The following is a 13,907-nucleotide window of genomic DNA, read 5'->3' on the forward strand; positions in this document are numbered from 1 at the left end:
GGAAAAAAGGCTTCCTCTTAAGAACGAGCCTATAACACACACACACCCCTTCTTCTATGGCCCTTAGTCTAAGGAGCTGAGAGGGTTCAGCTTCAGCCTCCTTTTCCTGAGAAGTTTGAACAGCGCTGGATCCTCTGGGCATACAACCCCGTGCAAAGTTACTCCCGAGCAGCCCCATTGAGCAGCATTGCAGACGGCAGGCTGGCTTTTCCTGGAGAGGACGGGAGGACACATTTTGCATTCCTCTACAGCACCGAAAGGGTTAAAGCCTCAAAGCCATTCGCTAGAGAAGCCAAAGTGGGGGGGGGGGAGTTGGAAAAGATTGGGGCTCCTTCCCTCTTTGCGTGAGCTCGTGGATGTGCTTCTGAACTGGGAAAGGGGGTGGGGAGGGGTGCAGAGAAGCAGCAGTAGCAGGAGGGGGAAACTTGCAGCTGGATCCTGCCCTCCTCCCTCTGAGGTTTACTTAAAAGTAAGTTACAGAGAGGTGGAGAGGAATAAGCTTCTAGGGAGGCAGGCAGGGATCAGGCCAAGCCATGGCTTTGAAGGAGAGCCCCTGAATAATGAATTAATACCCTCAATAATAATAACATTTGTCATGTTTCCCTTGTACTTAGATTTTTGTAGCTTTAATTTTAAAGGGAACACTTTTAAGGTATTCAGCTTGTGGTCTTCTTTGTTTTAAAGCAATGGTGCACCTAATAGAAGATCTTTTAAGTTTTTTTAATCTGAGACAATGGGTTTGTCAAGCATGCATATTTCTATGTGCCAGGTAGGCATACCAGACATAGAGCAGAACACCACTCTGGCCTGTTCCCCCCTCCCACCTTGACAACAAAAGGGTGCATAATAAATCCATCTGGACCCAGGATGTTTAGGTTAGCCTTGCAGTGACTGTGTAAGGTGCCTCTCCCCCAGATTCACACAGCCAGGTCTTATCTGCTCTCAGCGAAAGTGTGAGAAAGGGAGATGTTTTTATTAGCTTGCATTCCTTAGCCATAAAAGAGATACTAGTTGGTAGCCTTTGAACCCGTGACTCAAATTGCATCTGTATGTTATCCTTTTGAAGTTTTCCTATAAGTAACTATTCACTGCTGTATCCATCATTACTTCCAAGGATTCTGTCCTTGATCAAGCTATGGGGTTTTTACAATAAAGCAACTTTTGATTAAAGAACAAAAGCTTGATTATTGAGAAATATCGATGCTTGACAGGGTTAAAAGTTTATATTTGCAATTTTGGGGTTACATGGAACATCTTTTTCTGCTAAAGCAATACAGTATCAAACCTTTATGGAAATGTTATTTCTCTTGTGATTTTTATTAAGTACATCTCATACCAGGAGCATGTGGTATTTAAGTGTTAGATCTAACACAGGTTCCTATCTTACTTTGAACTGCTTCCCAATTTTTCATTCATTTAAATCTGAAAATTCATTTTGTTGTTGGTACTGAATTTTTTATTTTCTGAAAAGAACAGTGTTTTAAAATTCTGCCTCACAAATTTTGGTTCCTATAAGACCTCTTTTCATTTGAAGTTATAGCATGTGTTATAGAATAATATCTGTACCCTTCCTTGGGTAAAACTACCCTCTCACTGTGCCGCTTCTCTCTTAAGTCTTGAGAAACTAATACTTTGTTTTACCAGTGACCCAGTTATTCTCAGTGTCGTGTTTCCCATAGAAATACCTTTTCTAGATTTGTTGGTAATTCACTAGGCAGAATTCCTGAAAACTCTTGGTCTTCATTAGAAAGCTGGACTTTAATAATGTTCTGCATTCCTCAAATGTATATCTTCATTTGCTCTCTTAATTTCATTTATAGTTATGTTCCATCGATGAACTGTGCATATCAATCTTCCTATTTCGCTATTTGGTGAACCTCTTACCTGTGGAAAGCGGCATCTATATGCTTATCTATCTTATTTTATGCCTCCATCTATAGTATCTTGTTAGAGCTTGACCTTTTCTGAGTGTTTTGTTTAGAAAATCCTTTCTATGTTTCATGTTCTTACCATGGTAGGACTCCAATTCTGCTTGATTTTGTGTTCCAATCCAGTCTCCAGTCCTGGCCAGGCTTGCTACTGGATAACACATTTCCATTTGCTTGTTTTAAGTTTCTGCCTCTCCGTTATTTCAACCTTCTTTGTCAAGGTGTATTAACCAGAATTTGCTTTCCAGGATTGTTTTGTTATATATAAAGGAAACCTGGACCTGCAATTCAAGTTTAGTGCCTGCTCATCATTATACAGTAGTTTTAAGAATTGCTGTTATGTGTGCTAAGAATTGTTTGTTTAAGGATTTAAGAATTGCTTTTAGGATTTTGTTGTTAAAGTTTGTTGAAACCCACTCCCACAGCTATGTGAGTCCCACAGAACAAATTTTGGATGAGCTGGCACAGAGGAAAATGGGGTTCAGTGGGACTTGAACACCCCACTGATTTCCAGTGGTTTAAATTCTCTGATCCAGTTCTCTAATCATTTTGGGGCTGATCCCTCGCATACATGCATGTTAAAGCTGGCATTGTTCTATTGAGGCCTCAGTTTTGTGTGTTGGTTTTTGAAGTTTTTCTTATTTTTGACAATTTCATATATTCTATAGCTATAGCAAAAGTTTTTCTTCCCTTTTTGTGACCATTTTCATAATCCAGGGGTAACCCCAACTCTGGTACTCGCTTCTTGATTTTGTGCACAATTTCATGTTTTCTTTTTTTAAGATTCATATCTGTTGCAACAAAGTAATTTCACTGCAAAGTGGGAGCCTTGTGAGGATGGCCTGGATCAATTTCTCAGGAATTTCTTTGGCACTGTAGTAAACTTTGTTGGTTATTTCTTCAGGGTAGTTGATTGTTTTTTGGCTTCAGCCACCTAGAGGTTGGTAACTCTGAGAGGCACCAGTTTTGTTCAGCTATGTAAGTGAAGTTTGTTGGGGAGCAGCCATAATCAGTGTCTTTCAATGTAAGGAAAGTTCAATACATGAAACTGACATTCTCTTGCTGGTCCTTTTCATTCTGCAAACCAACAACCCAAGCAGGCCTTTTGAGGATTGGGGTGAATTAAGAAAGGGGTGCAGGCTGGGGGAAGGGAAGTCCAGCCTGCACTGGAATCGGCTGCAACCCATCCTAAGCCCCTGATACGGGCCCACTGTGGGGCTCGGGCAGGCAGCAGGGGTCCAAGGCCCGCCAAGCAGAGGAGAGGAACATTTTAGATACCTCCGTTGCAAAGGTGGTGTAGGCTTTATTCCAAATAGTCTGGACCCTGGAAAATGGTCCTTCTTTCAGGGTGAGCAGGAATATGGGGCACAGAGAAAACTGTGAGAATTCTCAAGGATGAAGGACTTGTGGTACATTCCCTGCTCCTTTTTTGGGAGTGGAGGTTGTATTTATAGGTGCATATATGTGTCTGCGTGTTTGTGTGTGCGTATACGTATCTTCCTTTTGACCCACTCCTGTCTGTCTGTCTCCGTCCCCTCAGGGAGAAGCCTCTCTTCAGAGCCAAGTAAATCAAGGCAACTTCTCAAAGACAAAGGTGGCCCAAGAGAAGGGGAAGGAGATGGAAGAGCAGGACCCAGAAGGACCTGGAACTGACAAGACAGCAAGCAAAAGTCTACATCCCACCCCAGCTGGGAGTGGTGTTGAATTCTGGAAAAGGGCTGTGCCAGAGGTCCTAGCTAAGAACAGTCTGACCTCAGAAGTATGTTGCCAATGTTTCCAGCAGTTCCGCTACCATGAGGCCGATGGGCCCCGAGAGGTTTGCAGCCAGCTCCATAGACTTTGCAACCAGTGGCTGAAGCCAGAGAGGCACACCAAGAAGCAGATCCTGGACCTGGTGATTGTGGAGCAGTTCCTGACTCTCCTGCCCCAGGAAATGCAGTGCTGGGTGAGAGGATGTGGGCCGGAGACCAGTTCCCAGGCGGTGGCCCTGGCCGAAGGTTTCCTCCTGAGTCAGGCAGAGGAGAAGAGGCAGGCAGAACAGGTGAGGGGATTCCCTCCAGGTGTGTCTAATTCTTACCTTATCTAACCTTATTTAAAAGTTCTTTAAAGGCCCCGTGGCGCAGAGTGGTAAAGCAGTAGTACTGTGGCTTGAACTCTCTGTTCACGACCTGAGTTCAATTCTGGCGGAAGCTGGATTCAGGTAGCCAGCCCAAGGCTGAATCAGCCTTCCATCCTTCCGAGGTCGGTCAAATGAGTACCCAGCTTGCTGGGGGGGAAGTGTAAAAGACTGGGGAAGGCAATGGCAAACCACCCCATGAATAGTCTGCTGTGAAAATGTTGTGAAGGCAACGTCACCCCAGAGTCGAGAATGACTGGTGCTTGCACAGGGGACCTTTCCTTTCCTGTCAGATAATTGTGTAGAGTCTCATCTGCTAGAGAATTTCTGACCCCTGCAGATAACTCATCAGATCTGCTGATAGGAGGGTGCAGAGTGTGGGAGTGGGGCAGAATCCATTCCTTGGTCTCTTTTCCACTCCATCTCTTACCCCTCTCCCTTGCTGCTGTTTCAGATGCGGGGACCACCTTTGGAGATGGAAGCTGCAATCCCTGAGGCAGAAGGAGCTTCCTTAGAGCAGGGGCAGAGGGGGCAGGCGGTGGAGCGTGCCCAAGATGCCCTCTCCTGTGGTAAGGACTCCTTGTGCCTGGGGAGCCTGTGAATGTGATGGGTAGAGAGGTCAGGTCAGGGGGAAATGCATATTTCTATAGGCAACACAGAGTTAATTGGTGGCACTCAGTATCCACACACTGTGATATCTCTAAAAGATCAGACAGACTCCTGGAGGACCATTTATCCCATAACTTTAAAAATTCATCTCTCACCTTCCTTCCTTAAAAGTCTCAGATTCCCTGGGGAGGGGAAGGCAGGCAAACCTCGAAAAGGAACCTCCACCTTCTGGGGGAGCAGAGCTCTGAAACCACTCCCTGGGGGACAATAATCATGGGGACATTTTCCTGTGCCTATGATTGGAGGTTAGGGTTAGGGTTGGAGGGTCATCTGGGGGGCTGCTGGGGGTCGCAGGGGGTGGAGTAGGAATGCCAGGCTCTGGCCCAGCACTTGTAGGCACTGGAGAGGGTCTTCGGGTGGGACTTGGGACAGATGTGATGTCATGTTGAGGTTGAGTCAGGCTGAAAACCTGATTTAATTTTATTTAAATTTAATTTGCGATTTATACCTCGCCCTGTCCTGCAAGGCAGGCTCAGAGCGGCTTACAACATTAAAACGTTACAGTAACAATAAATAAAAACATATCCAATTCAGCATGCCCCAGAGACACTCTGAAAGCTCAATCCTATGACCCTCCAGTCCCCAGAATTGTTCTAGTCATAGGTCCCTGGTGCTTCTCTTCTGCCTCTCTCAGAATGTAGTATAAAGTATTTTAAAAACGAGTTGAGTGTACATAGCAGAAGGTTTCACAACCCTGAGAATAGTGTGTGTGTGAACCAGGAAACAGACAAGCAAACGCCCTCCCTTCCTCCCTTGTCTCAGGAACAGGCAGTGCAGAGATGCTGTTGAGCCGTTGTCTTTTCCAAGGTGTGGGAACCGTCGCTGCACATCCAATCCAGGTAGGAGAGATGAGCAGGGGGGCACAACCTGGGTCTCTCCTCCATTCTACAAGGGGTCTGTGAGAGAGATCCTATGAATGCTGTTTCATTTACCCATCCCAAGCCTTATTTTCTGTACCTTCCCAGACGACTCCCTTCCAGTGTGAGATCTCTGAAGAGGAGGGAATCTTCTTTTTCTTCCAGGGTCCCTTTTCCTTGGAGGAGGTGTCCGTCTCTTTCACGGAGGCAGAGTGGGCCCTGCTGGATCCGGGACAAAGAGCTCTGTACAGGGAAGTCATGCTGGAGAACTATGGGAACGTGGCCTCTCTGGGTAAGGATCTTTTCTAGGTGCCAAAGGTGCAACTTGCTGCCATTGTGAGGTGGAATGAATCCAAATATTGAATAGCAATGCATCATTTTGACGCCTTTCCCACTGCTTCGGGCGGGGCTGCAGCTCCCTGGCAGAGCATCTCCTTTGCATGCAAAAGGTCCCAGGTTCACTCCCCAACATCTCTGATGAAAAGGATCAGGTAGGAGGTGAAATGAAAGACTCTGCCTGAGACCCTGGAGAGCCCATGCTGGACTGAGTAGATGATACTGACTCCAAGGGACCAGGGGTCTGATTCAGTGTAAGGAAACTTCATGTGTTGATAGAATCATAGAATTGGAACTCCCCTCCAGGGTCATCTAGTCCAACCCCCTACAAAATGCAGGGGATTCAGGACTACCCTTGTTGCAGGCCCAGAGGATGGCATAACCTTGGCTAAAGTTGCTTCCTGACCCCAAATTGGCAGTCGCATTTCCTTGGGCATGTAAGAAAGCCGCACAAGAATGAAGCACTGATGCAGTCCTTCCTTTTCACCCTCCCGTTGTCTGCCTAAGTTCACAGAATCAGCATTGGTGTCAGATGGCCGTCTAGCCTCTATTAGAATCCCAGGATCACAGAGTTGGAAGGGGCCATAGAGGCCATCTAATCCAGCCCCCTGTTCAATGCAGGGTCAGCCTAGATTTAATATCCCTGATGAGTGTTTGTCCAGCCACTGCTGAAAGACTGCCAGGGAGGGGAACTCTCCTCTTCTCTGGGTAGCTGATTCCACAGTAGAACACATCGTACTATAAAAAGCTTTTCCTCATGTCCAGCTGGTAGCTTCATGCCCTCATTGTGAGTCCTCTCCTCTTTTTAAAACCCCCCAGAGAAGGAGAGCTCCCCACCTCCCAAGGAAGGTCCCAGGCCCAACCCCCAGAATCTCCAGGGAAAAGGATCAGGCAGGAGGTGATTGGGAAACGTCTGCCTGAGACCCTGGGAAACTGCTGCTGGACTGAGCATACAGACTTCAGTGGGCCGAGGGTCTGATTCAGCCTAAGGCCACTTAATGTCTCCAGGTGGGTCTTCTTGCAGATGGGCGACTGAGGCCAGTGTTGTGGCCATCCCCCAAGCCAGAGAAGGTATGTTGACCTGAGACAAAGTGGATGAGAGTCCCTCAGAAGGACTCTGGGAGGGTTCAGATCCTTCTTGCTCTGTTTCCAGCCTTCATCACACTCCCTTCCCTCTGGATGGAATTACATTTGCTCTGCCTGTGGTCTGGAAATGATCCTGTCAAGAACCAAAGCCTGGGTCCCCCTGGGTCACTTCTCTTTGTACTTGAGCAACACCCTATTAAGGATTAAAAAATAAGACATCACAAAACATAACAGTTTCTGCAGCTCAGCAACAGTAAAACAAAAAAAAGCTAACTAGTCTGTCTAAGATAGGAAGCACCTAAACGGCACTCTTTGTTGCAGCATCAGTATTGCAACTGGAGCCTAATGTACTCCAGAGAGATGTATTCATCATGATGCAGCAAGGAAACATCCAGGTGTACTAGCATCCCGTGAGCATGAAGTTAGCCTGGCTTCCCTCTCATCCATGCCGATATTATAGTTTCTGCCTCTCTAGAGTCAGGTGGTATGCATGACCCAATCAAAGGTCCTGCTGGATGGAATTTTCCAGAGACTGTCAGCAGCATCCGCAGGGCCGGCTTCCCCACCAGGCAAACTGGGCAGTTGCCTAGGGCGCGAATAGGGCGGGGGTGGCAAATTTGGCCTCCTCCCTTTCCCAAGACAAAGGTCTACATTGCCCCCCGCTGCCTCCTCCCGTCCTTTCCTACCCCATGTCAATTTCAATGCCTCTCCCATTCAGGAAGTGGGGAGGGGAGGAGTCAGCAGCAGCGTGGCTTCCCTTTCAGGACGCTGGTCCTGACAGATTGTGAGTGCGGCCCCGTGGCGCGGTTTTACCTGATGATCAAGTGATCGGCGTAGGGAGGGCTTTTAGATTGAAATGGACATGGGGTGGGGGTGGGAGGGAAGAGAAGGAGTCTCGGCGGGAAGAGGGGGCACGGAGCTACTGGGGGGGCGCTGTGGGGGGGATGCCAGGCACCAAGTCTGCCTAGGGTGCCATGGGGCATCGGTCCACCCCTGAGCATCCTCATCCCCTCACCCTCCTGTTTGTAGAACAGGATAAAGGTTCTCACAATTAACCAACGACCACATTCTGGGATCTGGCCTTGAAAGAAATGATGATGTGATCTGCAGGGAGGCTCAAATTATGAACACCCACAAATCACACCAGACCACTTCATAATACCTGTAACCCTTGGGGGAACTAGGATTCTATGCCATTCTGCCTATACTGGTTCAGATTCCGGACTTTGATCCGGACTGTGGTGCTGACCTTCCAGAAGAATTTTTAGTCTTTAATTTCTTTCCTTCCCCATGTAAGACTGATGGCTTTCTCTCACTCTGTCTCTGTCTCTCTCTCTCTGCAAAAGAAGCCAAAAGTATAAGAGAAACGCAGGCCTCAGTGCCAGGTCGTGGGGCCACCAGTCGTTGGGCCACCGGAGCAGCAGTGGTGGCCTTTTCGGACATACGTTCAACCTGCTGCCGGCCTGCCGTTACGCTGAGTTAGAGCTCAGCGCTGTTTTCCCTGCCGACCAGGGTGGGGAGGGGCACCTTAACCAGCCTGAAACTGACCTGGGAGGGGGAAGGAAGGGAGGAGGAGGTGGGGGGGAGGGGAACTAGGCCTGACGTTCCTTGGCCAGCTGAGGTCAGGGGACCCAGGCCTGCTTGTGCTGCTAGGGTCAGCAGTTTAAAAGGTGAGTTGCTCCCATCCCATTTCTTTCCATTTTTCTTTTTCTCTCTTTCTTCCTTTTGTCCCTTTTTTCTTTCACTCCTTCCCTCCCTTTACCTTCCTTCATCTTTTCTTTCTGTTTCTTTTTTTCCTCTGTTTCCAACTCTCTCCCCTTCCCTCCGTTTCTTTCTTTCTTTCTTTCTTTCTTTCTTTCTTTCTTTCTTTCTTTCTTTCTTTCTTTCTTTCTTTCTTTCTTTCTTTCTTTCTTTCTTTCTTTTTCCCTATTTGCTTTATTTCCCACTCCCCTTCCCCCCTCTCTCTCTCTCTCTCTCTCTCTCTGTAAGTTAGTATTTTTCCCTCCCTTCCCATTGCTAATCTGAGTAGAGTGGGGTGGGGTGGAAGAAGCTTGAAATGCCCTGCCATTTCATGTTTTCCTCTCTCTCTCACTTTCTTTTTCTCTTTCTCTTTTTCTCACTTTCTTTCTTTTTCTCTCCTTCTCTCTTTCTTTCTCTCTTCCCTCTCTCTCCTCCCCCCCACCCGCCATTTTATGTTTTCCTAGACTGAGAGCATTTTATATTTTTAGTTTTCTGCTGTGTGATCCTTGTGCTTTCTCTTGATGTTTTATTTTTAAAATTGCATTGCAGAATCCCACTATTCTCCTACTTTTCCTAAACAAAACATTGCAATAGTTTTAGGCTTGTTTGTGCATAATTTCCTGTCTCTCACCTCCACCCTCAAAGCCTCCACTCCCAAATTTTAGTGGGCCATGAAGGAGAAGTGTAAAAATAACCAGGCCACAGCGGGGAAAAGTTTGGGAAACCCTGTTCTAGAGGCTCCCAAGAGCATATTTCCTTCCCAGATGAGTTGGTTCAGAGTGAGTGACCTTCACTCTTATGTCAAGAGAACATGCCAGAAGTAACCATATGAGATTCCTGATTCCCTTCTGAGCCACATTTGGTCTGGTATAATCATAGAGGCCGGTGGGTAAGGAGGGAGGGAGGCCTTAATCTGGAGGCTCAGATGCTCCTTCTGGGCAAGACTTCAGATGAAGTTCTTCACGGGTGGGAGAGGTATCCTTAAATACCAGATATTCTTGGGGGAAGGTGGAGGGGTGGCTAAGATCAGTCCAGCTGGATGAAGCCAAAGGGCCATCAGTCCTTACCTCCTGCAGTCCCATAGATGCCTTTGGATCTTACCAGCCTTCCCAAGTGCTAACAGTTTCTCTCTCTTTATTCCAGCAGAAGATGATCAGAGGAATGAGGAGGGTGAGAAACTTCATCAGGAAATGCCGGATAAAGTTAAAAATAAAGACTTGAACGAAAATGTCAGGAATCAAATGAGAGTGAAGAGAAAGAAAGGTGGCTGTATGGCTGAGAACCGTGACGGAAGACGGTGGAATATACATTTTCCAAAACACAGGAAAATGAAAGCAAGCAAATCCATTCAGTACAGAAAGTATTTCAGAAATAGATCACAGCTTCTTCTGCATCAAAGTATAAAGAGACAGGGGAAACCTGAATACTCAGAGATCAGACATATATTCAGTCTCAGTAGTAATATTCAACAGCATCAGAAAACCCACACATGGGAGAAACCTTTTGAATACTCAAAGTGTGGACAGAGATTATGTATGAGTGGCAGTCTTCAAAGGCATCAGAAGACCCACACAGAGGAGAAGCCTTTTGAATGCTTAGAGTGTGGAAAGAGATTCAGTCAGAGTGGCAGTCTTCAAAGGCATCAGAGAACCCACACAGGGGAGAAGCCTTTTGAATGCTCAGAGTGTGGAAAGAGATTCATGTGGAGAGGCTATCTTCAAAAGCATCAGAGAACCCACACAGAGGAGAAGCCTTTTGAATGCTCAGAGTGTGGAAAGAGATTCATGTGGAGAGGCAGTCTTCAAACGCATCAGAGAAGCCACACAGGGGAGAAGCCTTTTGAATGTTCAGTGTGTGGAAAGAGATTCAGTCAGAGTGGCAATCTTCAATATCATCAGAGAACCCACAAAGGGAAGAAGCCTTTTGAATGCTCAGAGTGTGGAAAGACATTCAGTCAGAGTGGCGATCTTCAAAGGCATCAGAGAACCCACACAGGGGAGAAGCCTTTTGAATGCTCAGAGTGTGGAAAGAGATTCATGTGGAGAGGCTATCTTCAAAAGCATCAGAGAACCCACACAGGGGAGAACCCTTTTGAATGCTCAGAGTGTGGAAAGAGATTTAGTACGAGTGGCAGTCTTCAATATCATCTGAGAACCCACACAGGGGGAAAGCCTTTTGAATGCTCAGAGTGTGGAAAGAGATTCATGAGGAGTAGCAGTCTTCAAATGCATCAGAGAACCCACACAGGGGAGAAGCCTTTTGAATGCTCAGAGTGTGGAAAGAGATTTAGTACAAGTGGCAGTCTTCAATATCATCAGAGAACCCACACAGGGGAAAAGCCTTTTGAATGCTCAGAGTGTGGAAAGAGATTCAGTCGGAGTGGCCATCTTCAAACACATCAGAGAACCCACACAGGAGAGAAACCTTTTGAATGCTGGGAGTGTGGAAAGAGATTTAGTACTAGTAGCAGTATTCAAATACATCAGAGAACTCACACAGGGGAGAAACCTTTTGAATGCTCAGAGTGTGGAAAGACATTCAGTCAGAGTGGCCATCTTCAAACACATCAGGGAACCCACACAAGGGAGAAGCCTTTTGAATGCTCAGAGTGTGGAAAGAGATTCATGTGGAGAGGCAATCTTCAAAACCATCAGAGAACCCACACAGGGGAGAAGCCTTTTGAATGCTCAGAGTGTGGAAAGAGATTCAGTCAGAGTGGCAATCTTCAATATCATCAGAGAACCCACACAGGGGTGAAGCCTTTTGAATACTCAGAGTGTGAAAAGAGATTCAGTGAGAGTGGCAGTCCTCAAAAGCATCAGAGAACCCACACTGGGAAGAAGCCTTTTGAATGCTTGGAGTGTGGAAAGAGATATAGTACGAGTGGCAGTCTTCAGTATCATCAGAGAACCCACACAGGGGAGAAGCCTTTTGAATGCTCAGTGTGTGGAAAGAGCTTCATGTGGAGTGGCAGTCTTCAAAGGCATCAGAGAAACCACACAGGGGAGAAGCCTTTTGAATGCACAGCGTGTGGAAAGAGATTCAATCAGAGTGGCAATCTTCAAAGGCATCAGAGAACCCACACAGGGAAGAAACCTTTTGAATGTTCAGAGTGTGGAAAGACATTCACTCAGAGTGGCCATCTTCAAACACATCAGAGGACCCACACAGTGGAGTAGCCTGAACAAGTTAAAGAGCATGGGACCCAATACTGAGCCCTGCGACACCCCACTGCTTACCATCTTCCACTGCGACAACTGCCCACGTATATTCACTCTCTGCTTCCTATTAATTAGCCAGTTTTTGTTATAAGTGCTAAGACTGTGGAAAGAGCATTAGCCATGTTCAAAATCCAATAAAAATCCCACAGAAGAAAACAAGGATGGGCAATGGATCTCCCACTCTGAAAATCAGCTAATCTCTCTTCTAGAATCGAAGAGTCCACCCAAGATCCCATGCTCTTTAACTTGTTCATAAATGATTTGGAGTTGAGAGTAGGCAGTGAAGTGGCCAAGTTTGCAGATGACACTAAATTGTTCAGGGTGGTAAGAATCAGAGAGGATTGTGAGGAACGCCAAAGGGATCTGTTGAGGCTGGGTGAGTGGGTGTCAATGTGGCAGATGATGTTCAGTGTGGCCAAATGCAAAGTAATGCACATTAGGGCCAAGAATCCCAGCTACAGATTCAAGTTGATGGGGTGTGAACTGGCGGAGACTGATCAAGAGAGAGATCTTGGGGTCGTGGTAGATAACTCATTGAAAATGTCAAGACAGTGTGTGATGGCAATAAAAAAGGCCAACGCCATGCTGGGAATTATTAGGAAGGGAATTGAAAACAAATCAGCCAGTATCATAATGCCCCTGTATAAATCGATGGTGCGGTCTCATTTGGAGTACTGTGTGCAATTCTGGTCACTACACCTCAAAAAGGATATTATAGCATTCGAGAAAGTCCAGAAAAGGGCAACTAGAATGATTAAAGGTTTGGAACACTTTCCCTATGAAGAAAGGTTAAAACGCTTGGGGCTCTTTAGCTTGGAGAAACGTCTGCAGGGTGACATGATAGAGGAGTACAAGATTATGCATGGGATGGAGACGGTAAAGAAAGAAGTACTTTTCTCCCTTTCTCACAATACAAGAACTCGTGGACAATTCAATGAAATTGCTGAGCAGTCGGGTTAGAACAGATAAAAGGAGATACTTCTTCACCCAAAGGGCAATTAACATGTGTAATTCACTGCCACAGGAGGTAGTGGCGGCTACAAGCATAGCCAGCTTCAAGAGGGGGTTAGATAAAAATATGCAGCAGAGGTCCATCAGTGGCTATTAGCCACAGTGTGTGTGTGTGTGTGTATATAATTTTTTGGCCACTGTGATACAGAGTGTTGGACTGGATGGACCATTGGCCTGATCCAACATGGCTTCTCTTATGTTCTTATTTAAGATAGGAACCTTCTCAATGTTCTGCATGTGGGAAGAGCCTGAGGCACAAGTCTAGCTCTCGTGTTCCTCAGAGAATCCATAAAAGGGTGAAACTTTCTTAAAGCTGTTTCTGATGAGTTCCTTCAAAGGACCTGGTGTTGTTGGTTCTGAAAGGCTGAGAATGTGGTTACACCAAGTAGGGAGGCTTTTTTTAGTGGTCCCCCTCCTCTGTGAAACTTGCTACTTCAGGAAATCTGTCAATCTATCTCTGACATCTTCAAATCTGGAAAAAACAGTTCCTTTCCCAAAGCCTATGAAGGATAGAAAAATTGAGGGTAACAGACATCTACAGCCTCTCTGCTGCTGGAGTAAATATAGCGTAACCAGCTGGCATCCTTAATTCACAGACATTTTTATCTGAGAAGCAGTTCTAGAGAGGCATTTCTCAACCCTAATCCCCACCCCATCGTTCAGCCTGCTGTGAGCTTTTTGAGATCTTCCCACTTTGAAGCCGAAAGCATTCTGGCAGTAGGATTAATTTGGGCTGAAAGAAACAGGTTGTGTTCCCTAACCCAAGAACTCAGTAAGTTCAATGAGCCCATCAGGTATGATGCAGAATTGATCCAGTGGGGGAGGGGTTGGTTTTTAAGGTACTGGCACCGAATTTGCTCTCTTTCTGCTTCTGCCTCTTCTCAAACCTCCCGCCCCAAATATACAAAAGATTTGACCAGGGGGATGTATTCTATGGGACCTA

The 13,907-nt window shown here is 46.3% G+C and overlaps 3 protein-coding genes across 3 annotated transcripts in view; 2 read left to right on the forward strand and 1 right to left on the reverse strand.

Annotated features, from left to right (window-relative positions):
• Nucleotides 1–13,907, reverse strand: part of LOC132572129 (zinc finger protein OZF-like) — a 1,123,325-nt gene that overhangs the window by 786,871 nt on the left and 322,547 nt on the right. The window lies entirely within an intron of this gene.
• Nucleotides 1–13,907, forward strand: part of LOC132570928 (zinc finger protein 709-like) — a 188,747-nt gene that overhangs the window by 96,709 nt on the left and 78,131 nt on the right. The window lies entirely within an intron of this gene.
• Nucleotides 9,923–11,911, forward strand: LOC132570930 (zinc finger protein 84-like). The gene is made up of 3 exons (XM_060237565.1): nt 9,923–9,961; nt 10,316–10,500; nt 10,633–11,911. The coding sequence occupies exons 1-3, from the start codon at nt 9,923–9,925 to the stop codon at nt 11,909–11,911; spliced, it is 1,503 nt and encodes a 500-aa protein (XP_060093548.1).

Source organism: Heteronotia binoei, chromosome 5 (genome assembly GCF_032191835.1).
Source record: "Heteronotia binoei isolate CCM8104 ecotype False Entrance Well chromosome 5, APGP_CSIRO_Hbin_v1, whole genome shotgun sequence".
In the NCBI taxonomy this organism is placed as follows: Eukaryota; Metazoa; Chordata; class Lepidosauria; order Squamata; family Gekkonidae; genus Heteronotia; species Heteronotia binoei.

What these genes read in the sequence shown, in the direction of transcription:
- LOC132570930 (XM_060237565.1), top strand. Translation starts at nt 9,923, where the DNA reads ATGCCGGATAAAGTTAAAAATAAAGACTTGAACGAAAAT. An exon ending in ATAAAGACTTGAACGAAAAT is followed by an intron (nt 9,962 to 10,315) that starts GTCAGGAATCAA and finishes ACAGAGGAGAAG; the next exon opens with CCTTTTGAATGCTTAGAGTG. An exon ending in AAGCCTTTTGAATGCTCAGA is followed by an intron (nt 10,501 to 10,632) that starts GTGTGGAAAGAG and finishes ATATCATCAGAG; the next exon opens with AACCCACAAAGGGAAGAAGC.